The 26,753-nt window shown below is 45.8% G+C and overlaps 2 protein-coding genes across 9 annotated transcripts in view; both read right to left on the bottom strand.

Moving 5' to 3' along the window:
• Window positions 1-1,153: 1,153 nt before the first annotated feature.
• On the bottom strand, window positions 1,154-7,986 carry ccdc77 (coiled-coil domain containing 77). The gene is made up of 12 exons (XM_036517767.1): window positions 7,928-7,986; window positions 6,285-6,353; window positions 5,658-5,850; window positions 5,113-5,255; window positions 4,676-4,772; window positions 4,444-4,507; window positions 4,168-4,262; window positions 3,863-4,011; window positions 3,251-3,482; window positions 2,622-2,747; window positions 2,018-2,170; window positions 1,154-1,732 (listed from the first exon to the last, which is right to left on the bottom strand). Exons 2-12 carry the CDS (start codon window positions 6,320-6,322, stop codon window positions 1,586-1,588), a joined length of 1,437 nt encoding a protein of 478 aa, XP_036373660.1. The 5' UTR covers window positions 6,323-6,353; window positions 7,928-7,986; the 3' UTR covers window positions 1,154-1,585.
• Window positions 7,987-17,279: 9,293 nt separating this feature from the next.
• cacna1c (calcium channel, voltage-dependent, L type, alpha 1C subunit) overlaps window positions 17,280-26,753 on the bottom strand; it is a 217,832-nt gene continuing 208,358 nt past the window's right edge. For 3 of the 8 annotated variants that reach the window (XM_036517567.1, XM_036517571.1, XM_036517569.1), the window contains exons 35-48: window positions 26,268-26,424; window positions 25,915-26,042; window positions 25,504-25,600; window positions 25,104-25,206; window positions 24,376-24,477; window positions 24,096-24,223; window positions 23,571-23,711; window positions 22,628-22,965; window positions 21,515-21,541; window positions 20,195-20,317; window positions 19,686-19,804; window positions 18,777-18,874; window positions 17,969-18,310; window positions 17,280-17,753 (exon numbers count right to left, since the gene is read on the bottom strand). In XM_036517567.1, coding sequence (XP_036373460.1) covers window positions 17,376-17,753; window positions 17,969-18,310; window positions 18,777-18,874; window positions 19,686-19,804; window positions 20,195-20,317; window positions 21,515-21,541; window positions 22,628-22,965; window positions 23,571-23,711; window positions 24,096-24,223; window positions 24,376-24,477; window positions 25,104-25,206; window positions 25,504-25,600; window positions 25,915-26,042; window positions 26,268-26,424 — 2,281 coding nt within the window. In that variant the 3' untranslated portion in view covers window positions 17,280-17,375. The remainder of the gene's footprint in view (window positions 17,754-17,968; window positions 18,311-18,776; window positions 18,875-19,685; window positions 19,805-20,194; window positions 20,318-21,514; window positions 21,542-22,627; window positions 22,966-23,570; window positions 23,712-24,095; window positions 24,224-24,375; window positions 24,478-25,103; window positions 25,207-25,503; window positions 25,601-25,914; window positions 26,043-26,267; window positions 26,425-26,753) is intronic. The other 5 variants (XM_036517575.1, XM_036517570.1, XM_036517574.1 and 2 more) reach the window with 4 other exon arrangements.

Raw genomic sequence — 26,753 nt, 5'->3', positions numbered from 1 at the left:
AGCCGTTGGAGGTTGAATGTGAGGAAGCACTGAGTAAATAGCTGTCAACCATAGAAATGTAAAGAATTACTGTTGGTCGTCGAGTATCTTAAAATGATTCAGCTGAGGCTAAAATGAACTGCAGAGCTTCTAATATTGCACTGTGAGCTAAGTGATTTGTAGTTGCATGCTTAAAACCAATCGCAATATACATCTCGCATGCGGATTTTTAAATGTATAGTCTTTGCTGCAGAAACAGATAATGTGTCTCTCTCTTGGGACAGAAACGCATTCCACTGAGGTGCAAATACACTCAGTCCTACTGCATTTTCTCAGATTATTTCAGGCGTGTTAAGGACCCAGCGATTCGATTTTCGTTCGTATTTCAAAATGTAACAAAACATGCGACATTATACCCGTAGGTCCATCTTTTTACCTTCATTGTGGAGTAAAACATCAGCTCCGAAATGTTTTCTTGTCTGAGGACGCATGTCAAGTGTGGTGACAATTCACAGTCGATGCTTCGAAACGACGCTACATCGTGCACCTGAGTCACTGTTCAGGCAGGTCTTTCTGCATCGGGAATCAAACGCACCGGTGCGCGGAGCCGTTCGCAGGATATCGTGCAACGAGTTTCCACCGACGAAACCTTTCCTAGTTCTGAGGAGATGCGTTTGCCCTTCGCTTGGTAAGGGAAGAAAAGGAAATGTATTCCACCGTCGTGAATCTCCAGTGTTAAATCTCATGTCATCCAAATCCAAACCCGCAGCAACCTTACCATGTGTACGTTTGTAGACATTTGTATAAAAAGTCGATCTGTTTTTCAAAGGAACTGCCTGTTAAGAATCTATACATTTCATAATGGAACAGTAAGGTTGTATTTATTGCCACTTCATATCAATTTAGTTTAAAAGGTGTTCTTTAATCAACATCTACAAGTTATTCTTGTCACCAATTTGCTACATTATGCTATAACTCAAAATATACAGACTGTATTTGAAATGTAACGTATCGTAACTGGTTGAATTACTGACACAGTAGGGGATTGCTTTGAAATAGTTTTAATAAATAACTTTCAAGTAAAAAAAGGTGAGGACATTCAAGCTGGTGACTATGAATAGTAATATAATCTCACAAGAAATATTTGGATTGTAAGATTTTCTTTGCTGGCATATTTCCAAGCAACACAAACTTTGTGCCGTTTGTTGTAATTACACAACTATGTATGACTTTAAATCACAGAGGGAAATACAGCTATATCATTCAGCATGTATGAAACAGATGGCTATACTAATTTAGGCACTTTGAATTCAGGCATTCTGAATGATAATACCAACATTGTGGCCTCCAATTCACATATGTACTTCTCTTAATGGAAAATAAATTACATTTGCTTTCTCTATGTCAGTGGGTTTCTGATGTTACTCTGTGCGTGTATTACAGATGACGCTTGGACCTATGGACAGAATTGTACATGGTGGCATAATTTTGAATGATTTAAAAATAAAGTCAAAACATCAACTGGCATCTGGAATAATACGTAGCCATAGATATGGAGCAGAGAGCACGATTTTGGACAGTAAGGGCCGTCTGGAGGCTCAGCGTGTCAGCAGTATCTCAGCTCGTTCTCCAGCCCGTAGATCTTGGTCTTCAGGGTCTTCAGCTCGCTCTGCACCTTCTTGGTGCGTGCGTTGGTCTGCCGCACCTCGTGCAGAATCGCCAGGTCCTGATCGGGGCCCACATTCAGAGCCACCTGAGAAAAACAGCCGAAACTTACAGCCGTGAGGAAAACCTGAACACACTCGCCCTCTATGCCGTCCATTGAAGAGAACATGTCAAAATATTTTGATTCACCTGTCTCTTATTTGTCCATGCCTAATTAAAAAACACTTAACTCAGCTTATACATTTGCCTTGTCAGACCGTCACTGGGTACAGGATTCAGTTCAACAGTGAACTAAAACAATGTCCGTCGTAACAAAGTCCTAAAGATATCTCAGATGATCAGAGCGAGAAACACAGCCCCACGCTCCCCTCACCTTAAAGAGCTGCTTCTCCACGTCTTTGAGCTTCTGCCGCAGGTGTTTGACGTCTGTCTTGAAGCCCTCCACCTCCATGGCCCTCCTCTTCTCCAGGGCCTCGTACCGCTGGGTCATGAGCCGCAGACGCTTCCCGATCTTATCCGACCGCTCCTGCGTTCGCAGGGGACACAGCCATGAGGCCCAGATGCGGTGAACGCGTAGATAAAGCTGCAAAGCATTTCCTTGGAGCATTGGGTCTCTCAAAGGACGCTAAGGAGACCTGCAGGTTTCACAGCCTCAGGGAGATCTTGCACATCAATTTGATGACCCCCCACTGGTGGAAACTCAAGGGACTGGCTATTTACCAGGACAAATTCATGTTTGATATCACTCAAGACTGACATTTTACTTCTACCCAACAAGTCCACCCACTGAATCTGCCCAAGAGCAAAATGAAAAATCCGCAACAGTGGGACTGACTTTTAAAACGAGTTCTTGGCTGCTCTTCAGAAATGAAACAGAAAAACATCAATGTAATTAAGACTAATTCCCACCATTAAGACTACATGCAGTACATACACCCTCTGTATGAATGGGGTACCCCCTGCACACCATGCGGTACCTTAAAAAGTTCCCTGCCCACGTCTCCCTCCTCTCGGATCCGTGCCAACTCTGCCTCCAGGCCCACACACTGATCCCGGTACATGTCTGCCAGCCGGTGGGCCTGTTTCAGCTCCTCCTCCAGGGCCTGGGGAGGACAGGAGAGGGGGGGGGGGGGGCAGGTGAGTCATCGCTTTACCTTTTTTTATGCTACACCCTGCCAAGTGTTTTCATACAGAGCAAACCCCAGACTGCTGACATTTAACATTTCATCATATCAGTTTCCCCACGGAATGATGCTAATTAAAACAGATGATCTGCCTTGCAGAATATGGAGAGTGCAGCAGCTTTCCCTGGTGGCACCTTCAGTTCTTGAGTTTCATTCTTTCTCAACAATATTCACAAAGGAGAGCCTAAGAACTCTGCATAATAATAAGATAATTAATTGATACCGTTACATTTTCCTGGCTGAGAGTTAGTGAAAGCAGACCTCTCTGCAGTGGGTCATTATTCACACAGAAAGGACTGGAATTCCAAGTAGTGCTTGGATGGGGGAAAAGTCTGAATTTTATTAAGTCTAGGAGGCAACAGAAAAGTTGAAAGAGCAGAAAGTTGAAACGTCTGAAATTCACACCCCCGTGGGATACCAACCTTGACCTCCTCCCGATGGGCCTGGCGTAAATCCGGTCTGGGTGGGGACGGGATGGGACGGGTCCCACCCCCAGGGTCTCGGCCCTCCCTCAGCCTCTCCTGACAGGAGTCCAGCTCCCTCAGAAGGCGGTCCTTCTCTGCCATCCAGGCCTTCTCATTGGCTCGGGTCTCAAACTTCAGCTGCAGGAAGTCCCTGGTGCTCTCGTACAGCAGGTTCTGGGTGCGCCGCAGCCTGTGGGTGGAGCCGCGGCGGGGAGTCATTATTTACACACGATATGCTGCATGCACGTTCATGAGGAAACACCCAGGAACTTTAATGAGAAGCCTGCAGAAAGTGGACCCTGCAAACAGTATCAGCTCTGTGATACTGCAGCTGGCCATCAGTACAGAAGTACCGGCACTTTCCTCAGTGAAATCAGGTTCATAAAGGACTGGGCATCCTCCGAATGTCTCGTCTGGGTCTCTTGTTCATCCCGTTACATTTCAATGGAGTAGAGATGAGAACAGCTCATCTACCCTCACCATGCTTGTGCTCCTCACACTTCTCTGCGACTTATCTCACTCTTTTCTGTGACTTATCTGCAGAGGAGGAGAGGAGGAGGGAGGTCATACTTGTCTGTGAGAGCAGCGAGGCGCTCCTCGTCCCTCTGGTAGTGCACCTGGGCCTCCTCCGCATGGATGCGCCGGTCCTCCAGCAGCGACTCCACCTGCTCCTTCGCCAGCCGCGTCTGCTCCTCCATTTGGGCCTGCAGCGCCTCCACCTGGACATGCGGTATTACGACAACCGCGGTTAACACTTGCGGTGTGTCACTGCAGCCGTCATCAAAGGAAAAAATCGGCACGTGGCATTACAACAGCCGCTTGCACTAAGGCATCATGGGCATTATGATAATAAACGGCAAGGAGATCATGTGGACCTGCAGCAATAGGGTCTGGTTATCCCTCTTGTACTGGTCTGGCTGCTCTGTACCTGCAGCTCCTGCCTCTGATCTGGACACTCTCCTGCGGGCAGCTGAACAGCAAGGAAGAAATGCAGATCACTTCAGTGTAGACAGGGGAAAAAACACATTGCGCATTTTACAGCAACCATTACACACTGAACTGGGTTTAGAACATCATCGGCCCTCTGCAAAAAGAACAGCTGTTTCTCTGCTCAGCGCCCTGCTTGCTGCTCAAGGTGAACTTCATCTGACCTGGTTTTGTGGTCTTCCGGGCTTCCTGACTGCTGGGCTGGAGCTTCTTCTGAGGGATTGCGACCTGAAACCCCAACCAGCAAAACAGGCTTATGAAACACATCTCAAACCCAAATGCAACACTGCAAAGTAATCTCAGTTCCTAAACATATCACACCTTAAAACAGGTTTGTAAAGTGCTGATAAAGCAGCATGTACACTCCACAAGGGGAGAGAGGAAATGGTGTTTCACCTTGTGTGGTGGTTCCCGATGAAAGTAAGTGATCTCTCCAACATCTGGACCCACCAACGAGAGAAGGTGCTGGATCTTTTTCCTGTCTTCTAGCTCTCTGAGTCAAGGCAAGGAAACGCAAGTACCAGATCTGGAGTTAGCTTGACAAGCAGAACATTACGCAGGTCTCAAAGTGATGTACCAGAGCTGTACCAGATGCACTGAGCAGCCTCCAAATATGGACTCCACTTTCCTATGATACAATTGCAAAATCGTGCCAAATGTTTTCTTACTGATTTTACACCTATTTATTCTGACTATGGACCGAATTCTGTGCTTGTCTGGTGAGCAGAGAGTAAAAAAGTGTGCATGGTTATGTGCATGTGTGTGTGTGTGTGTGTGTGTACATGGGAAAGAATGTTTTAAGGGGAATGGGGAAATGGACCGGGCTGACACACCTGATCTTGAGTCTGTCGTTCTCTGCATACAGGCGGAGGGCCTGCTCTCTCTCCTGGAACAGGTACACCTGCATGTCACTTAGGGCCTTCTGCAGCTCTACGATCTCACCTTCCCTCTGCCGCATCTCCCACTGAAGCTTGTGCTGGAACACACACACAGAAACACACACACACACGCGCGCGCGCACACACACACACACAGAAACACACACACGGAAACAGACATACAGAAACACAACTGTCAGGGTGACAAGGGCAGAAGACAGATATTAACATACACAAATCCATTACAAAGGACACAATCTCATTTTTCCAGGTGCTGGACAGAGAGGAAATTAACAGAGAGATTTACAAGTCCACACACTACCTAATGCGAAGAGAAATTCGCAAATTTTCTTTAAAAAATTTGAACGCAAGGCAGATATTTGGTCCATCTTGGACTGAATCTGTGGGGAAAGCAATAACTTGTTTTCTGGGGCAGACTGAGTGCAGACATTGAATTATTTCTAGCACACAGACACTGTCGAGTCTGTCCCTGCCGGTACCTGCTCCTCCATGGTGGCCTTATACTTCTCCAGCATCTGCATCAGGTCCTCGTGCTCGCTGTCGAACTGCGCCACCTTCTGGCGGTAAAACTCCAAGAGCTCCCGGGAAGGGCGCAAATACGCCAGCCTCTCGCTGATTGGGGGCAGGGGGGAGTCACTGTCCCGCGCAGGGGTGCGTCCGGTGCGACTGCTGCTGAGGAGAGGAGGAACCTGGTTACCCCTTTTTGTGTAACAGTGAAGTTCTGCCATGCATGCAGTGTGAGCTACAGAAAGGGGTTCATCATCATTCTCTTAGTGTTTGGAGACTTTGCAGTTATGAACATGCGAGAAACACAATGTTAAGACATTTAGGCTGAGTTTCACTGCTGCTGTTCATAAGGGAGTGAGAGAAACATCTATCTACACAGATAGATTAAATGCTGCTCTGTAGCCAAGCTTCCCATGGTTGAGTTGAAATGTCCAGCACTGTCTGACAGAGGCTGAATACAATGTGCACCTGTATGGTTTACAATATTGGACAATATTAGCGCTCCTAGCAGACTGTGAAACGCCAGGATGCCCATTTAAGCCTGATCTGAAAATCTGCTGTAACGCAGCAAAGCAAAGAAGTGAAGAAGGCTGACAAACCGCTTAAGGCCACCATCTCTCTCCGGAGAGGACTCCATCAGGGCGTTAGGGGACACAATCCTGTTTCACCTGAAATAAAAGCCACATTCACACACACACATCACGACTTTACCTGAAGCCATTATGAAAATGAGCCTTCTGATGTGATCCACACTACACAGCTGTAGGCCATCAAATCAACACAGTGCCTCTCTAACCGCACTCAGACTTTCTTGAGGGTACAAAATCTACAAATACAAAATCTGCTGCTGTCACACACACTGGGAGCAAATTCAGAAGTGCTGTCCATTAATTCTACAGAGAATGGATAGCTGAAGGTGTCATCTTGAAGATGCACCATCATTTCAGCATACCCACGTTTCACTTAATTGAAGGAGTTGATCCTAACTTTTTCTCTGCACCTGATAAACACACACACACACACCACTTACATATCTCTAAAGAAATCATGTACCATATGTTTACTGTAACTTAGAGCTGCACTCCAATGCAAACACCTGTGGGAATTATGAGCACTTTAATCAGAGTGATATTAAATGCTTATGATTAGTTTCTAGTCTAAATTTGTTGTATGGCAACCTATGATCTTAAATTGCCTTTTAAATTATAAGGGGGGAACTACAATATATCTTTTATCAGGAATCATTTGCTTAGCAAGCATGCCTGTGCTATTTTTGTAACATATGATCCATTTGTACAGCTGGATATTTACTGCAGTTCAGAGTATGTATTTATCGTACAAAATCCAATCAAGTGGCCAAATTACTACCCTACGAGTTTGCCTTGCAGGAACTCTCATATGATGCATTTACGCAGTTAAATGTAAGTGAAGAGGTTCACATTATGTAGTTTGCTCCACAGCGCAAAAGCAGTGACCCAAACATGCATTTTGGGAACAAGCCTCGCTCCATAAGCACTTAACTACATTTGTTCCAAAAATGGAACGAAATCACAAGCATTTTAAATGTTATGAACATACTGCCTAACCATGGTCCGTTTGATTGCTAAGCATCGTTTAATATTGCATTAATTCCCTAAAAAGTGTTTACACTAAAACACCATTTTAATTTAAATTGCTACTAGAAGCGTGCGTGCAACAGCATAAAGGATTACCTGCAAAGGTGCAAACAAGTCTCGCATGTAGTGTGTCTGGGATCGATTAGTTAGACTTGCACCGCGTTGCTAGGGGTTACGGGGCGCTCACACCGGCGGGCCGTTTAAACTGTCACTCAGTTAGATTATTAGCACAGATTCTGTTCGGCTGGGCAGCTACATGGCTACCGATCGGACTGATCTCTGCTGACTTACGTTCGTTTCACCCTCACTTAAGTTTACAAGCTAGCTCGCTAGCCAGCCAGCCAGACGTTAACCTGACGATTTTAAGTGCATGTTTAACCGGGTAAACTATGAAAGAAAGCACATCGGAAATCGCTTGTCTTTGCTAACCTACCTAACGTTACCCACACTGCCAGCAAGGCCACCTGAGGCAACAAAGCAACACAACTAAACTCAACGCAACACACTTTTATGATTATAAATATCGATATCTGCTCGCCAGTTACACAACTGATTGCACAAAAGAATATGCCCTGTGAAATGCTTGTACCTGGACTGCTTGTTCACTTATACGCTGTATCACTCACCAACTAAGTGCGCAAACGCCACCGTCAAATTTTCAAACTCTGTAGGTTCCGGAAGTGCGATTTTCCCACAATACCAGTAATACCCGGAAATCGAAAAAAAAATCGATCGCAAAGGATTTCTGGGTAATGTAGTCTGTAGTGTAGTAAGAGGGATTTTTTTTTCTGCAACGCATTTTCTGTTTACAACGTAATTTAAACCGACGGATAGCTGGTTTGAGTAGGTAGGAAGTACAAGTAGAAGAGTTGTGAAGCCGTGTTGCAATAATGTGTTGCAGGTTCGGGCAAATGTATAAATAGTATTAAGTAAAATAAGTAAAATGTGAAACCCATATACTAACGAACAAATAACGTTACACAACAACTAGATGTTATATATTGTTGCAGGACAAATACTTTAGGATACCGTTTTAATTTACTACGATAATGTGCAAATACGAAGGATATGGAAATTCAGAGATGTTTTACCTGCCTGTCCTAAAGTGACTACTTACCTCTCATGACAAAGTAATCTGATGTATTATTATTCATATACATATGTAATCACACTGAAACAATTAGAGTCTATCACGTTTGATGAGGTGGGCCCTTACCCCTTAATGATATTCCGCTGAGAAAACGAATTATCATGCATAAGGTGATCTTTTTAACGTTCACAGAAAATCAAAAGAACAAGGCAAAATAGGAAATTCAATTTATTTGCATTTTTTAATAACATCATTCCTTAGATAAAAATGCAATGTTACAGGAATATACATCAGAGATTAATTTAAAACTTGCTTTCAAGGACCATACAGTCTAAATATATTTTTTCCTTTTTTATTTACTGGTAGCGTGCGTTATAAGCAAGACAGACTCTGTCACCAAAGACAGACTGACAGTAACAGATACAAACTGTACATCACTTATTTACAAATCAAGTTTTTTTGTAAAATTTTTCCTTTTTTTGAAAACAAGAGTAGAAAAGTGATTGAATTTTCTGATTTTCGTATTTTACTCGTTCCCTTTTTAAAATTTACATGAAAGAATGAAAAAAAATGAGGAAAGAAAGAGGGGGGAGAAGGACAATGTGAATGAGAGGATGTCTAAAGTGAGCAAACAGTGGCAGACCATGCAGGGCCTCCTCTTCCAAGAGGAAGAGAGGGCATGTGAGATTAGGGCAAATTAACTCAACAACTTTAGCATTACATGAATCCATTACACATTCAGACAGCTGAGCCCATCAAAGCTGATCATAAGATCATATACCAAAGCTACCACGCATACAATACACAACCTTAGTCACAATTTCTCCAAAAATGGTGCTGTTACGTGCTAAACACTACTTTTGCTCATCAATAGTTAAATTCACACTGCGCGGTACCTGTTGGTGCATTACTTTATCCAAATGAACCAAATTTGAAGCTGAAACTACAGATTTTATGATTAATTTTCATGAACTATTAAGCCTGAGCTTACAATAATGAAAACCCGGACAAGGACCATGAGTACGGCATGCCGTTCTTTCTCTGACAACTCCCTCATAACAGGTAGGATTCATATTGCGAAAGATCATCTTTGTCTTGTGTCTTTGGAGCAATAGATCTGTTGATCTGTACATTTCAAGTACAACAACCAAAACTCATCTCCTCCATCCACCGTTCCCTGACCTTACATAGAAATGTAAAGGTTTCTGTCAGCAGTCACGGATGGATGTAGTCCAACACTCAAAAAAAACAGACTTTTACTCACTATTACTGAATCAAGGGCGCGTCACTTTTAAATACACAGCATAACTGAACAGTTAGGAAAAACAAGTCCAGTGGAGGAAAACACAAATTAGTAAGTTGTTTTTTGATAAGCATGCTCAGTAATTGTGAAAATACTGTAAATTGTAAATGAGTATCTAACTTTAGAAATTCCCGTTTTTACAGCAGGAACATGGGATATTGTCTTATGACACTGTTCATGTTCACTAAATTAATCCACCATTAGCAAAGACTAAAAGATGAACATTCAGCCTGCCTTTTGGAAAGGCAAAATATTGAAAAATATTGAAATACTTTTCTCCTGTTCCTTTTATCTCAATGAACAAAAATGTCAGAAATACGCTATCTCCCACTGTCTCCCACTGTCTCCCATTTGTAGAAGCAAAGGAAAAGAAACCCACAACTATAACCCTTTACTACAGATGATGTGCAAATAATTATCATTATCGCAAATTAACAGTCATTTCTATAAGAGGACAAATAAAAAGGCGCACTGGGATTATGCTAAACTATTTTGAAAAATATAGCCTTTTTAAAGAGCCATGTATCTCACAGTAGGGTCTATCACACTGACAATGAAAGCTTCAGTTAGAATGATCCCAAACAGATTGTGCAGATCAGGGCTATTTTCAAAAGCGCTTTCAAAAAGCATGCTTTCATTTCAAATACACATGCAAATATTTGAAAACCGCACACTGCTTCCTTCCTGCCCAGCTTCAAGCAAACCCTGAGTGGAAAACAAACTACAACCACAAGCCATGTCACAAAGCCTTGACCAGTAATAAAACCAAGCACTGACATGCAAGCAAAGTAAGGAGTAACGTATATAAAAGCAGGCTTGTCTGTGGGAAACAGTCATTATAAATAAACACAGATGCTTTGTCTTAAAGTTAAAGCGCCTGCAGGGAATGCCCTTGAAATGAATGGCCATATTACTGATTAAACATACCCAACTGGAACAGAACCCTAGGTTAAAGGGCAAAGAGGGATTGGGGATTGGTTCTCCATCACATCTGCCAGAAAACACAACGTCCTGGATCGATACTTACTTCTCTCCAAACAAAACTCTCATCCAGTTTTCTGACAACCTTTATCATCATTCTTCTATTATACACTCAGAATATACTTGTAACACATAATAGTGTTATTTTCTCTTAAAATAATGCACTCGTAAGTGTTAAAATACATATTATGGTGGTGCAGCAATAATGAGCAACAGGAAAACATTTAAAGAGAGTGATATTCTTTCATTCTTTTTTCTTTTTCAAAAAGGGAAGTCAGGGTCTCACATATGCACTACTACATTTTGATTCAGCTAAAAAATGAAAATAAAGTTTATATTTGTAATATTCTCTTAAAATATTTTAGTTTAGATCAAAATGATCAATAACAATCCATTTACAAGAAAAATAATACATTTTCTGTTATTTGATAGATGCACATCTGATAATGTGTGATGTAAGTATTGTGACAAAAGATCATTGGAGCATTAATACCACACCAAGAAGATCATCTTTTTTTTAAATGTACCATCCGAGAACCTCACTTCAGGGACAGAAAATTAAATTTCAAAAACCCAAGATGAATTCGGTTTCTACAGCATATAAAATCTCATTGGCCATCCAGCTATTTTTCTCTTTTCTATCCACATTACACTGGCAAAGTGTTAATTCTGTTACTTTTATTTTAAGCTACATGAACATGTTGCCAAGTGTTCATGGTATTCCAAAAGCAAACATACAGGTAGTTGAATGACACAAGACTAATTTCTCCCTCATAACCAAAAAGCTACACATTTATGTTGTCTAGAACATTCTGTGGAAAAAGAGAGGGCAACTGAATGTCACACTTCTCCAGGTGTCTGATTTTTGGTACAATATTGATAATAAATATCTATAAGCAGAACTCTCATGTATTTGTGCCCTGTTGTTGGATGGAACTCGGGAAAGATGTGTGGTGTTTCCTGAAGCAGCCAGATTACAACCTCCGACATCATTAGGTCATTTATAGTCAGGTATTCCTGTGTGGGAATGAACACGGAGATGATTTTTTTTGCTTGTATATGAAAATGTAAGCATTTTTGGTCTATTCTCTCCCGCATTTCGATCATTCCTTCCATCTTTTTTTGAGTGGATTCCTTCCTCACCCCACTCCTCACACGTCTCCTTGGACACACCATGGACTAACTGACAGGAGAAATAAACGAAGGAAAACTCGTCCGAACAATATCCATGGCTTGCAAAAAAAAATGCATATTTGAAATGGCTCTTCGCGTTCTTAAGAGTGCACATCACAGCGGAATGCATGAGGTTCAGACGCAGAGGAATGCTATGGCTATAGCCAGCTGTGAGGAGCGCCAGGAACGCTCGGGTGGACGGCACTAATGACAGCGACACACTTGGAGAGAGCTAGATGCTAAGGATGGATAAGAGTCTACAGCTAACACAATGGCTTTGGAAGATATGCTGTATGGTCTTCACTTGCACGGTCCCTCCGAGATTAAAAAATAAAAATTTAAAGCCACCACATGAAACCCTGAATAGGTTCATTCCGTTCATAATTATCATTGCCACGCACCCCGTCCCTGTTGACCTTCCCACCGATCAAAAGAGATCTCACGGGAAGTTAGAGTCTGAAAAGAAGGATAGAAAATGGTAAGATTTAAACCTATAAGTCTATTATAAATAACATTTTCACTTCCTGATCCGTCTAGAAATTTCACTAATTAGTACATTCTCAAAATAATCTGTGACACACCTCTTATCCTGACATTTAGAACAATTATATACTGCATTTATACATCAGTTTATATACTCTGTAGAAATTTACAATCATTAGCTACTGAAGTGAGACGGAAAATGCTTCAAAGTGACAGACGCAGTCGTTCCAATAGGACCCACAAAGCTAAAAAGTTTGCCAGCAGACAACTCTACACAAATAGAAGTTTGGAGAGCTTGCTGTCTGCCTTACTTGTGTGCCTACCACCCTCAAAACCGGAATGCATCAATGGAATTTTCTTCCATTGTTCTTCAGTTATTTATGTGTTTAACAATCTTAACGGATTGTCACCTTTATAAAAGTGAATGAGCAAACCAAGGTCAAGAGTCAGGGCCTTGAATCACCCTAGTGGGGTGTCAGCATCATAGTTCTCTGTATTTCAACAGTATCGATTTCAGTGAAATTTCACAGCCACGCTGACCTGAACCTTCTAGGTCATGCTCTTGAGGAGTGGGGCAAAGACACCTATCTGATAAATGTTATTGGGCAGAAACATTGCAGCAAAACCAACAAGCCCTTGCTGACCAACTTCTGAGAGTGATTCTGCTGCCTTTCCGAGATAGCCTGTTCTCCATTACGGAGAGAGCTTTATTAAAGTAAAGAGGAAAACCCTGATATGAACTGTACCTTTTCTTCAAATCGAAAACCATGGTAACAAATCAAAGCAAAGTTTCATTTTCACAAAGGGCAGAATCAGATCAATAATTAAACAGGAATCTGCTGCCATAACAATGAACTAAAAAACAGTACACTTTTTTATTTTACATTTAAGGGAGTTATAAATGCTAACACTACATAAACCTCCTTTTCCCATGGCCTCTGTTTCCTCGGACGGCCAGTTAGCCAGTGAATTTGGAGTTATTGCAGCGCCTGATGCCTGAGCATCCAAGCTTAACTGCATATAAGCAAAGGTTAAATCATTTTAACTTTTCATATTCTATCCATAAATTCTGTGTCCCCACATGTCAAATTGCCTACATATTAACAAATTCTAGCAACACAGTTTCAGGCCACTTTATATACGGTAAAGCAATGACCCGTAACTATATCTAGAACTCCTAAGCAGTCTTACATCCAATATAGAGGATGGGTGGGTGGGGGGGTGGAATTGGTGGGGGGGGGGGGGGGGCGGATGTTGATAATGCATGTGTGTGCCTGTGTGTGTGAGAGAGAGAGACAGAGAGAGAGGGAGAGAGAGACAGACAGGCAGACAGAGAGATTTATTTATGTTTTTAAATGTGATGTTTGATCCACCCATATGAGGAAGGACCAACAAAGGAGAAATAAGAGAGAGAGACTGTTTTAAATAAAAGAAATGTACAGCCATCTTCAAACCTGGATGAACACAAGATATGCAAAACCAGTTAACATCAAGCAAGTCTGTTTTTTTCTCCCCAAGTATCTATAATATTTACATTTCCATCTTTTTCATTATTTTACAGAAATATAAAACAAATGATGTTTCATTTGTGTTCCGTCCCTGTTTAAAAAAAGCACTAAAATTGTAACTTGGCACACTACTTGGCACGTTAAAATACTAAAATGAATCCCATGCATATACAACTAGTGAGTTCAATTAACATCAGTATACTATTTATCAGTTAGAGAAGATAGAACACAAGAAAATGAAAATACCTGGCACAAGATATTTTAAATACTGAAATGCACCTGATTTCAAGTATAACAGGTTTCTTCAATTTAAAGATCTGCAACTTAATAAACCACTCTGAATATATTATCTGATCATTTTTCACTTTTCATTTTTACACAGCTAGTTCTTTTTTTGAGACTCATTTACAGTCGTATTCATTATTGCATTGTTTTTGCATATCTTGTGGAATGCACGCCTGCACCCACACACTCCCGCCAAAACCCTGCGCTCAGAAAACGCCTCCCTGACAGGGTGCCACCCACCCACGCACACCTACACACACACACACACACATTACCGCGCAGTCATGCCACTTATCTTTAAAATATGGCACAATCATTTTGTGAGAAATGAAAGAAATATCGAAAAACAAACTGAGACAAAATGGGGAGAAAAAATCGGCTACATGTCCAGAATTTGATAGGTTTTGAACTTTGATGTGCAAACATTTACTAACAAATATGAACATGCCCCCCCCCCAACCCCCCCTCGCTGTCATTCATTGCATGGAGCTTATTCACTTATAATAGATGCTTTGCAATTTAAAAGGAAACTCTCAGAACAGGCTCATACGCCAGTCATGAAGACAATTCACAGAGGAACCAAACAGCATTTCACCCACTAGTACCTTAGACATTGGCAAGGAATTAGTGAAAACAAAACTGGACCAAAGTCCCATGGCAGTTTAATTTCAAAATAAAAAAAAGATCCTTAAGATAAACTCTGTAATGACCAAGAATCCACAATGCACAGCACTCCAACATGCAAGACTTTTATCAAACTGTTACTACATCAGGCCCATTCTAAAATTTCTGCTTTAGGAAAAAAACAGAAGGAAAAAAACAGCTGTGTTTCATATGGTGTTGCTGAAAGCTGAAACTGTCATTTCCTCAAGTGGAAGCTTCACCCTCTACATACTCAGTACAGATGGCAACTCCAGATCCTAACTACATATTTTCATGAGTACACATGATAACACTGGAATATCATACTTGCATAATTGATTTGTAAGTCATTCTGGGTCACACACACTCTCTGCTGTTAGGTTTGTGTGTATTGTGTATACACATACAGTGCTGGGCAAAGCAGAGAACACCCCAAACAAAGTAGGAGCAACTATAATAATAATAATAATAGTAATAATAATAATAATAATAATAATAATAATACATTTAGCCCTATAAACTCCACTGGACAGCTTTACTCAAACCAACCCCAATGTTCCTGACATTTCACCTCTCTTCCACAGTCTACCCAGCACGCCATGTCTCCTGCCCCTCGGTTGTGGTCAGACTGCCCGCTGAGTGTAATCAGCTTATTCTCTTCCTGCCGCTGGTATCCTCCTGAGAGGCCTGTGTACTTCACTGGTTATTCCCTACACTGTACCAAACGGCCTGCATTCACTAGCAATGAAATCACCTGCCATAATATTTAAATGCGGAACTACCTGGAGGAAAAAATCTGCGTGCCGAAGATACCCTTTACATCAGGCAGCTCCACAGACGCCAAAGCCGTTCCTCCATTTTGGGTCTGTCTAACCTGTATGGCCCCTACGGAATCCTCTGGGTGACCTCAGTAGTCAGATATTGAGAAGAGCATTCAGAATGAAAATTAGAGCACGCAGCTTTGTAAGCCTCCCTCCCAGTGTACCTGCTGTTAAAGAGGGTCACTGCAGACCTCAGCTACCGGGTTCATCCCTTACGCATGTCTTTTAACAGCAACAAATATTCACCCCACTCCAAAACACACTTTTGTTGCAGGGAAAAAAATAAATAAATAAATACAATCTGAAAGGTGTATACTGACAGCAAAGTTTCCCACTTAAATACAACACTAAATCCTGTGTTCACAGGTTGATTACTTAACTTCTTAATCTCCTAAATAAATCAAGCAAGAACTGATTAGGGACAACACCCAAGATTTGTGGAAAATAAAACAAATAAAACAACAGAAAATATAGGCTGGTCTCTACATTTTGCACAACACTGTACTGTATAAATATACAATCTCTAATCTGGGTTTCTGATGCATGTGTGACTGCCTGCTCCAGCCCGCCCGCTGACACCAGCGCTCTTCCACCGAAACGGTGAGGGGTGGGGATGGAGGAGTCTGCAGCCCTGCTTCCCCTCCTCTTCCTCCACTTCCCTTCTTCCTCATCACCACCCTTCTGTTTCCAAACGCAGGACAAGTCGAGGAGATACCTAAAAAAAAACTAAAACAAACAAAAAAAGAACCAAAATGTCAGGAAAATGGCATGGGAAATCGAGGTATATGGCAGCAGACGGTGCTGTCCCTCAGGTTCAGCCTTAGTTGACTCCTTCTGCTTCCTGCAAGAAGCCCAGGAAGTGGCCGCGGGTGGCGGACAGTGTGGCGAAAGAGGACGGAGACCAGGGGACACTAGCAGAGCAGGACGGGCAGAAACTCATCCCAGTGTCTTTGCTCGCTCTTCACAGCATCTCTTCTTTTCACAGCTTCTCTCCCCGCTGTCCAGAGTCTGTTAAACGATCCCTTTCCCAAAAAAACGCAATGTTCCAGGAGCTGGTGGGAGGAAGGTCCAAAGAACACGCCCCTGGCTCGTCGTGGAGCTCTTCCCCATTTCCTCCCGCTGGCGTCGGCCCCCGAGCTCCGCCTGCTGTCAGAGACTCCGGGCATGATTGTGCTGCAGCTCTGAAGTACGAGAAGAAGAAGATGAAGAGGAAAAAAAAGGTCTTCCTGTTCTTCAGGGAAACGCTCGCAGCAGCTTGCGAGAGGCACTCTGACGTCAGAACGCCTGGTGGAAACCGACCAGCACAATCTCACATCTCCCAGGGTACTCCTGCACGGTGGCCAAAAAAAAAAAACAAACCAAGGGAAACGGGAACGAAACAAAAGCCAAACCAAAGTGAAATAAACCAAACAGAACAGAACGAAACCAAATTATAAACCAAATCCAGACATTCATTTTGCTTCCTTTTGTTTTTTGCTTTCCCGAAAACCCTCCCCTAATCCACCTTTCAAGAGCACAAGATCTGTGAGGCACTTTTGAGACACGCCCACAAACACACACATACACACGTGCATATGCACACAAAAAACCTCAAACACACACACACACACACATACACGCACAAAAAAATCAACAATTAAATACGGAAATAAAAATAAATAAATAAAGAAACCGATCAAAAAACATTGGCCGCCAACATCTGGTCACGTCTGGCAGAAAGACAGAGAGAGACAGAGAGAGAGAAAGAGAGAGGGAGAGAGAGGAAGAGAGACCTCTGTGCTGCTGTTCCTACAAACTGGTGACACAGTCCATGTCATCGTCTTCTAATAACCCACAGTCCCGGTGGCCCGCCATGGTGGCCCTGTCCTCCTCCCCTTCCTCCTCCAGGCCGAGGGGGGCGCTGGGCAGTAGCTCCTCCCTGGGGCCCCCCGTGGCCCCCCTGGCGGCCTCGCTGTGGCTGGGCTCCTGCGTGCTGAGGTCCCTGCAGTGCACGTAGGGCCGGAGATTGCCGTTGGGGCTCGGCTGGCTGTTCCCGTTCAGGATGTTGTCCGCCGCGTTCTCCATCTCCTCCATGGTCATGTCGCAGGCGTCCGCCAGCTCGTGCTTCGTCACCTCGATGAAGGACGGGTCCTGGGCGTACCGCCCGAGGCCTTCCGATATCAGCACCTGCGGAGACAGGTGAGAACAGGTGAGAACAGGTGAGACCACAAGAGCACACAGAGAGACACAGAAAGATACAAATGGTGAAACAGACAGAGAAACATGCATATAGAACAGCACAGACTGAAAGAGAAACAGAGTTACACACAAACAGAGGCGATAGAGACAGACAGGACAGAGACATCTGACTCATGGCAGGAGACGGTAACTCCGGTCCTCACCGCCTCCACCAGGCTGCCAGCGCTGCCGTGGGAGAGCATGGTGGATTCCCTGCCCATGACGGGGGGTACGGTGAGAGAGACAGGCCTGGGGGGCCGCGTGCTGGGCCCCGTGCTGTTCCCGTTACTGTCGCTGTACCAGGGGCCGCAGTTCACCGAGGGCAGGCTGCTGTTGAGCTTCTCGTAGGAGCCCGGCGGGCCCTCCAGGCACAGCGTCGGCACCCGCTGGTACGGCCGGCCCCCTCGCGCGCACGGGCTGGCCGGGGGCGTGGAGCACAGTCTGGAGAAGAGCGTGGGGGAGTGACTCCTCCGCAGCAGGGGGCTGAGGCCTGCCACCGCCAGAGCCTGGGGGGGGAAGAGGGAGAGAGAGAGAGGGAGAGAGAGAGAGAGAGTGAGAGAGAGAGAGAGAGTGAGAGAGAGAGAGAGAGAGAGAGAGAGAGGGGGAGAGAGAGGGAGAGAGAGAGAGGGAGAGAGAGAGAGAGAGAGAGAGAGAGAGAGAGAGGGAGAGAGAGAGAGGGAGAGAGGGAGGGAGAGAGAGGGAGAGAGAGAGAGGGAGAGAGAGAGAGAGAGAGAGAGAGAAAGAGGGGGAGAGACAGGCAGAGAGAGGGAGAGAGAGGGGGAGAGAGAGGGAGAGGAAGAGAGGGAGAGAGAGAGGGAGACAGAGAAGGAGGGAGGGAGAGAGAGGGAGAGAGAGAGAAAGAGGGAGGGAGAGGGAGGGGGGAGAGAGAGAGAGAAACATCCACCATGACAACCTGCACATGTTTTTCAGGAAAGCCTCAGTGTACGGGTCAGGCCCTCCCCACCCCCTTACCTGCTGGTGCACCAGGTGGAGGGGTAGTGCAGTTTTCTGGGAGACGTCCGATCTCGTCTGCCTCTTCAGACACTCCAGGTGAAAGGAAGACCTTCGGCCTGCGCAGCGCACAGAGAGAGAGGGGATGAGGTGTGGCTACTACAAACTTCCCCTCAGACTGACAGCAGATCCTCACACTCTGCAACGGCTTATTCATATGAATATGCTACACACTGTATTAGACATTCATTGTTTGTCCTGAACATAATCCTCTGTGGTCTTCATATCTGGGTAATAATAATCTTGTAATTAGTTCCACAAAGTCAGAAAACTTTTTTAAGGGCTTAGTGGATTTGTTGCACATCTGTAAACTTTACGCAACACTCGGAAATCAACGGCTATGAGGAGACTCCAGACGGGAGGGAAGATCATACTGTATTAGCCGCCTCTGGGAGTGTTACAGCAATTCAGCAACAGTAATTCAGTGCTAAACCAAAGCATTCTGCATTGTATATAGGCCATAACTGTGAAAACAGCCACAGACAAGAACTACAAATAAAAAAGAGGGCTTAAGTTAAGAGAGACGTTCACAGCAGAATCATGGCGTTTGAGGACACACTGAACAGAGAAGCATCACTCAGAGGTGCTCACACTCCTTCCCTTAGGAGCTGTGATTAATGTGTAATACTCAGTGTGAGAGGCCACTTCTGCAGCAATCAGTGTGCATAAAGCCGATGGCCACTTAACAGCCCAGACACGACACCATCATTTCACTGATGAAATAAAAGCAATAAGCTGCAAGAGCTTACATTTCTGTGCGTTTAAAAAGGGACAACAAACAATTAAACGTGACCCGTCTCCCTGTAACGAGCGCACCGCCCGCAGGTGTGCGCAGACGCGGGGGTGTCAGGGCGGAGAGGGGAGCGTTACCCAGCGCTGTGGGACACAGGAACGCTCTTTTCGGGGACTGCCAGGGCCTCCTGTCCTCGCTGTCCTCTCCCTCCTCCATGGGGGCCAGCTGTTTGCTCTCTTCATCCTGATACACCAGCCTGCCACACAAACAGTTCTAACGTCAGCGTGGTGATGCTGCACCAGCTTTACGCATGTCTTATACCACAGGGACACTACTCATTGATTCTGAATCTGTCTCTTTTGTCTCGGCTGTCTGGTAGAAGGACAAAGGGGCTTCAGGAGAAGCAGAGCATATTTTAAATGGTATTCCAGTGATACAGTGAGGCCCTGAAGCCTAGTCCTGTCCAATACTCTGTCTCTCCAGGTGTGAGCTGCAGGTGAGCACAGGTGCATCTACTGGGTAGAAGGGAACAGGTGGACGGATGAAAGCGGGCTCAGAGGCAGTGAGAGGTGGAGGGGAGTCGCAGAGGCGGGCCTGGGGCGGGGCCGGGGCGGGGCGGGGGCGGGTGGGGGTTGGGGTGTGGTACATTTCGGAGGAGAGCCGGTCGCCGCGGTAATCCTGCTCGTCCGCAAAGGTCTCGTCGTACGTCTCGTCCGTCGACGCCTCCTCTCTGCGGATGATTGGCAGGCGGCTGTCGCTCGAGTCGGAGCTGCCAACGAGAAACCAGAGGCGGACGAGTCAGCGCAGAACCGACAGGCGAAGAACCAACAGCCACAGAACCGACAGGCGCGTCCCTGCGGGTTGCTCTACCTACACTAATGCAGCGGTGAAAAAGAAAGAACGAAAGAAAGAAAGAACGAACGAAAGAAAGCGTAGCCACTGAAGCCAGCCAGCCAGCCCATTGCACCCTCTACCGCCAGCGTGGAAAACAAACCGACACAAAGGGGGGGTGGGGGAAGGGGGTGGGGGGGTCAGGATCAAGACGATGCGCAGCAGCACACACTCCCAGAATCCTTTGCGCCGACACTACTGAGCCCACCAAAAGCTTTAGCCAATTTTTACGAGCTCTGCCCTATGGAAGTAAGACACTGACAGTGTTTCTAAGGTCAGGGTAGATCGCACCAGTGCTACAGGGGCTAGAAGCCACTTTGCAGGTCAAGCAGTGCAGCTCACTGGATCTACAGAACGTAGCTACAGGTATACCTCAGGTAACGGAGCAAATGAATTCTCTAAGATTAATTCTATAAGGTCACTTTGTTGACATTAATTTCTTGCTGGGCAGATAGCTCGGCATATATACAGATGGGTTCCTGGACCTCAGAAAAGGGGGATAATTAGGAAAATATCATAAACTATGGAAAAAACTAGCACCAAATGTTCCTTTAACCCGAAACATGCTTTTATCTAATAAGCATATTCTGAACATACGTTAACGCGCACACTTCACTCTGGTATTATTGACTGTTATCGCTCCTGTTTTAGCTCCACCTTGCAGCAGTGTCTTTGCCTTCTCTGCTTCGTTTAAAACGATTTTCCATGTCAGCGGTGCTAACAAACGTACAGCTTGGAGATATTTCTGAACAAATACGATGCCTTTAGTCATTAGAAAAGCGTAACTTTTGTTATTGAGGAGCTTCTTCCTCAGAGGCATCGTTAGCTGAGGTATCCCTGTTTATGTTCCACGTTCTCTAACATTCTCTCTTTTTTATCCATTATCTGCCTCATTCATTCTCTCCTATCAATGCAGCCCAAATGCCACCAAGCACTGGAGCGGGAGCCTGCGCTCTGATTGGCTGTGAAGCTCCGCGGCTGTAGCGCACTGCAGCACGGATCCACCCCGGTATGGACAGGCCCGGCCTGGTCCCATACAGGCGCCGCTAAACGGGTCTCTCACAGGGGAACGTACCGCAGCAGGGTCTCATAGTAACGCGTCCTGAAGGCAAGGCAGGCCGCAGGGGAGACAGAGGAGAGGCTGTTACTGACCGGGAGCACCAGCCCAGAGCGAGATGGTGGAGCTGGCGGATGAAGGGGGGGTCAGGGGGAGGGGGAGGGGTGGGGGGTGTTACAGGAGGGGTAACCCTCCCTGTTAGAGTGGCCCTGAACCCTGGCCCCTGAGGGAACACTGCTCTCGTTAGTGGCCTCTTGGTTTGTGATACAGATGAGCACTAGGAAGTTTAGCTAAGCAGGAAAAAGTCCGGACCAGTGAGGATCCAGGCGAAGGAATCATGAGAGCTCAAATGCAACACAAACTGCTGGAGACACGGGGCCACCACGCCCCAAAAGAGAGAGAGAGAGAGAGGGAGAGAGAGGGAGAGAGGGAACTCTGATCTGTACACATCTGCACCCCAGTGGCACTAGAAGCCAAGCGTAAGTCACCACACTCCACCCAAACTGGCTTTTGACAAGGTCACCACTATCTCTGCTGCACACTGAGATGCCAGTCCAGCATAAACATTCATTTATTAGCAAAGCGTTACAATATTAAGATAGATCTACTTCCTACTCAGCGGATTATTCTGTCTCGCTATAAACATGGCCTTTGAATATTGGTGACATTAATTAATTAGATGCAGTTCTCTGGCCATTTTCTTCTCTATTTGTATTGATTCCGTTATGCTGATACTCGCCTCTCACCAACGATCAAACAATTAAAGGGCTGCATTCCCTCCAGTAATTATTCCTCCTTTCCTAACGGGATCTTTGTTGGAAATGCAGCGCTCTGCTGAGGAATGTAGTCAAGGGTGCGAGTGGCCAGGCACAGGACTCTAACCGTGACAGGGTGTAATTACAGGCACTGAAAGATCACACTGAGAGATCGCGCTGCACAGATGCCCGCTAATCAGGAAACTGCTGCCGCTGCTCGCGTTTTTAAACCAGACGTGGGAGAGATATCTGGGGCCGCGCTGGGGGAGCCGGGCCCCTCAGTTACAGTTTTTTTTTGAAAGAAAGGTCTGCCACAAACACAGTAGTGGTGAGAGGATGGAGAATGGCGATGTTCTCCGCTCCGGGTGTCAGTCACCTCTTGGTGGGGAAGTGCCAGGCGGCACGGGGCAGCAGGACAGGGGTGAGCGGCGCCCCCCCGTGGCCGTCCACGGTGCTGATGGAGGGGGCGGGGAAGCGGCCGATGGCCGTGTTGTTGGCGTTGTTGATGTTGGCGTTGGAGCCGGAGGAGGAGTAGCTGCTGGGGGTGAAGGTGGAGTCCACCAGTTTCTCGTGGGAGGGGGACACGTCGTCTCCCGGACTCCCCGTGGCACTGATGTGCAGCGGGCGCTGCGTGGTGAAGGATTGTGGGAAGGAGCTGCGCCCGTCGCTCTGGTGGTAGTAGTTGACGTGGTTTCCGAAGAGGCCGCCCGCCCGCTGTCGAGGGAAAAAAAAAAAGAAAACCTTTCGAATCAAAGTGACGCCTGGAAATCAAGGGAAAAGGGCTGATGTTGAAAATATGGTGAAGCCTTCAGGCGTTTATGTCCTAATCCTGACGCAGCCAATTACACACGTGGGCAGACATGTCTTATCAATCAAGCCTTTGATGAACTGTAGCTTTGACCTGTTTCTGCTCTAGTGAAAAATGCAATGTGTGGGAAAAAAAAACAGTGAACTGTATCCAAAGCAACATTCTAAATGGAGTAATCATCTGCAGCGTATGGAGACTCTGCATATGTGCTCTGGGGAGAACGGTGACCAAAAAATACATCTCTGCTGAATACAAACACATGCAGAGCACTGAAGCTCAGACCTGCTTTTGGACCCAAAAGTCCAAAAGAGTATAAATTTTGAGCAGCTGTCTGTGAGATCCTAAGAGTGATGGAGAGAGCGCTCTCCCTGGTGAGGAGCAGAAGCTTTCCACCCAATGAAAAAGCAGGTTTCTGGGCCAGACCGGTGAGGACCGGGTCAGAGCGGATGGGGTCTCTGCAGCCGAAGCGATGAGGGTGGCAGCTGTAGGGGGGAATTCTGCTGTCGCGGACCTTTACCCTGAAGATATCATCCTCAGACGCAGCCGAAACCGTCTCCTTCATGGCCTTCTCCAGCTCCTCCTCCACTGTCAGATCACCTGAGATAGCCCTGCGAATCTCCGGACCGATGTCGTGCAGCGTCCGCAGTCCAGCCTGCGCGCGCGCACACACACACACACACACACACACGCACGTACACACACACACACACACACACACACACACACACACACACACACACGCACGCACACACACACGCACGCACGCATACACACACACACACACACACACACACACACACACGTGGAGTCAGATTATTGACATAAGTGTGCCTTCGTGAAATTATCTTTGATACTCATTAAAACTTTTACAGTAATGATATACTGTGTGTATGTCTAACAGGAAGGTCAGAAATATTGAATATTCCATCTGTTAAATACACAAGCAGAATGAAAGGGTCCTGTAACTGCTGGCAGTGAAAGATGGCACCAGCAGCGGTGATGAGGTGTTGGAGTGACGCTACTCTCTGTGACACACCTGCAGGGAGAGAGCCGTCTTTGGAGGGACCTTAGCCACCAGCCCCTGCTCCTTGCGCTTCTTGAACTTCCTGAAATATTCCTGGATCAAGAAGGTGGCGTAAAACTTCCCCACCGTCACCTCGTCGTCTGTGAAATACAAACCAACAGCGTTGCAGCAGATTAAAAAGAAATGCAGATCTGGCTGTCCACAGATAAAAAAATGCATTTGTAAGAATTGCATTGTTTGCCAGGGGAGCTGTAGAAATGTCCTTCGACATATGACCTCTCTCTGTACTGACCTCCTGCAGGTGGAACAACCTGATCCAGCAGCTTCATGCTGGTTCTCTTCCAGATCTTCTTCACGATTGCTCTTAGCTCCTCATTGGCCTGCTCCAAGTTACCTAAACACACACACACACACACACAAACAAACACACCAGTGTTATCCGTCCATGTTTTTGTAGTTGTTTTTACGTTATGAAAGCTATTTTCTACATTACTCAATGACCATCTGTCCTTTAAGAAGGACAAGAACAAATCAATAACATGATCAATACTGCAAAAATATGTTTTATGGCCACATTTTTACAGTAGATGGTAAAATATGATATTTATTGATATAGTTATTGTAAGTGTGTTATGACTGTATGCTGCAGAGTCTGCAAAGCTGGGCTTGTAGCCAGCAGGTTTCAGGCCTGATTCCCAGGTGAGCAGGGATACGATGACTGAGCTGAACTGCTGCAGTGTGAAACGTAGCCGTAAATGTCTGGCTGTGTCGCTGGAAGTGTGAACGGCACAATACGCAAGCCAGGAAAGCTTCAAAAGCTACATCTGGCCAGCAAAGAGTAATACTGAAGTTGTCAAACACCAAAGGATACATAGTCATGATGACAGGAAAGCTTCACACACTAAAGCACAGAATGGAATAAATTATCACTCTCTGTTGTGTCAGACTGTACTGCGTGTGAACTCTTGCGGCGGGAGACCCTGTGTCTCAGAGCGCAGTGAGAACGCCGCGGCTCGTTACCCTCGGTCTTGATGCGCAGTGCGGTGCGGACCAGGGCGAACAGGGTGGCATTAAACATGACGGTGCCGTCGCTGTTCAGAGGCATGTTCATGGACACCAGCCGCTGCGGAGACAAGGGAGCAGAGCGTGTCATACACGGTCACAACGCTGCTTCTACACAGCGTGTCACACACGGTCACAACGCTGTTTCTACACCCCTCTCACCCCTCCGACCCCTCCGGAATCAGGTATGCACACCTCAAGTTTTGCATTTATTATGTTCTGAGGTTGATTTTGGTGATCCCATCTGTTCCTGACCTGGTTTTCCATAAGATTCCTCTGAGGTGTGTCCTAATTTTCCCCTCCATTTCACAGACTGACTCTGTGCCTTGCTGTGCTGGGCCTGTGCTCAATGCCTCACCTTACAGGCCACGCGATGGGGACACAGCTTCCCGAAGCCCAAGGGCGGCTGTATTCGACGCAGAAGGGTCACCACGTCCAGATGCTTTATTCTCCCTCTGTGGGCAAAGGCACACACTGCTGTTGGAAAACACTCTTTCATGCATAACGTTCTTACAATGTTCCTGTAACTTTTCAGGAAAACAATTCTAGCAACATTACATCGGTGCGAGGCGAGAATGTTCTGCATTTTGTGGGTGACTTCTGGAAAGATCACTGGTTGACATTGTGCCTTTTTAACCTGTCAGCTCACTGTCATATTCTGCCAGCACAAAGTGTACAAAAATTAACCATATTCTAACAGCAGAGAAGCACAGAAGGCCAGCTGGAAAATAAGAGAAGGATGAAGAGAAGAGGTTGAAAGGTCACTGACTTGGCCTCTGGGTCGTACTCGGCCCAGATTCTTTTGAACTCGTCCAGGTGGTGAGGCCCGAGAATGGACCAGTCTCGCGTCAGGTAGTCAAAGTTGTCCATGATGACAGCGACAAACAGGTTGATGATCTGCAGACAGGAAGCGTGACAGGAAGCGTGTGAGTGAGCCAGTGAGGTGGGGCTGACATCCTCTTTTCCTTCACTGCTGTGATTCAGCCTGAATAGATTTCTCCCTACATCACTCTAATCCAGATCAGCTGGCCGTATCCGCTTTTCTCTGAGGCACATACAGCGCAAACTCAATCACTGAGACCGAGAGCGAGTTTGAGACGGCTCTTAGGCGACGGGTCTCACCAGGAAGGCACAGAGCATGTAGAAGCTGACAAAGTAGATGATGGCAAAATGGCTGCCACACTCCTCGCTGGCCGGGCCCACCTCTGAGCCCTTCTCGCACGGCCTCATGGGAGCACAAGCCAGCATGATCTCCTGCCACGCCTCCCCTGTCGCGCACCTGAAGGACGGAAGTCAAGTTACACAGTACAAACACACACATGCACACAAACATGCATGCACACACACACGCATGTGCACATAAATACACACAGAGGCACACACACATGCACACACACACACACACACACATACACACACACACACACAAACACACACACTCATACACTCACATACACACACAAACACACACACTCATACACTCACATACACACACACACACACACACACACACACACACACACAGACACACACACACACACACAGACACACACACATGCACACACACACACACATACACTCACATACACACACACACACACACACACA

Source organism: Megalops cyprinoides, chromosome 23 (genome assembly GCF_013368585.1).
Source record: "Megalops cyprinoides isolate fMegCyp1 chromosome 23, fMegCyp1.pri, whole genome shotgun sequence".
In the NCBI taxonomy this organism is placed as follows: domain Eukaryota; kingdom Metazoa; phylum Chordata; class Actinopteri; order Elopiformes; family Megalopidae; genus Megalops; species Megalops cyprinoides.
Note: the sequence above shows the minus strand (reverse complement) of the source record. Positions and strands in the feature narration are given on the sequence as shown.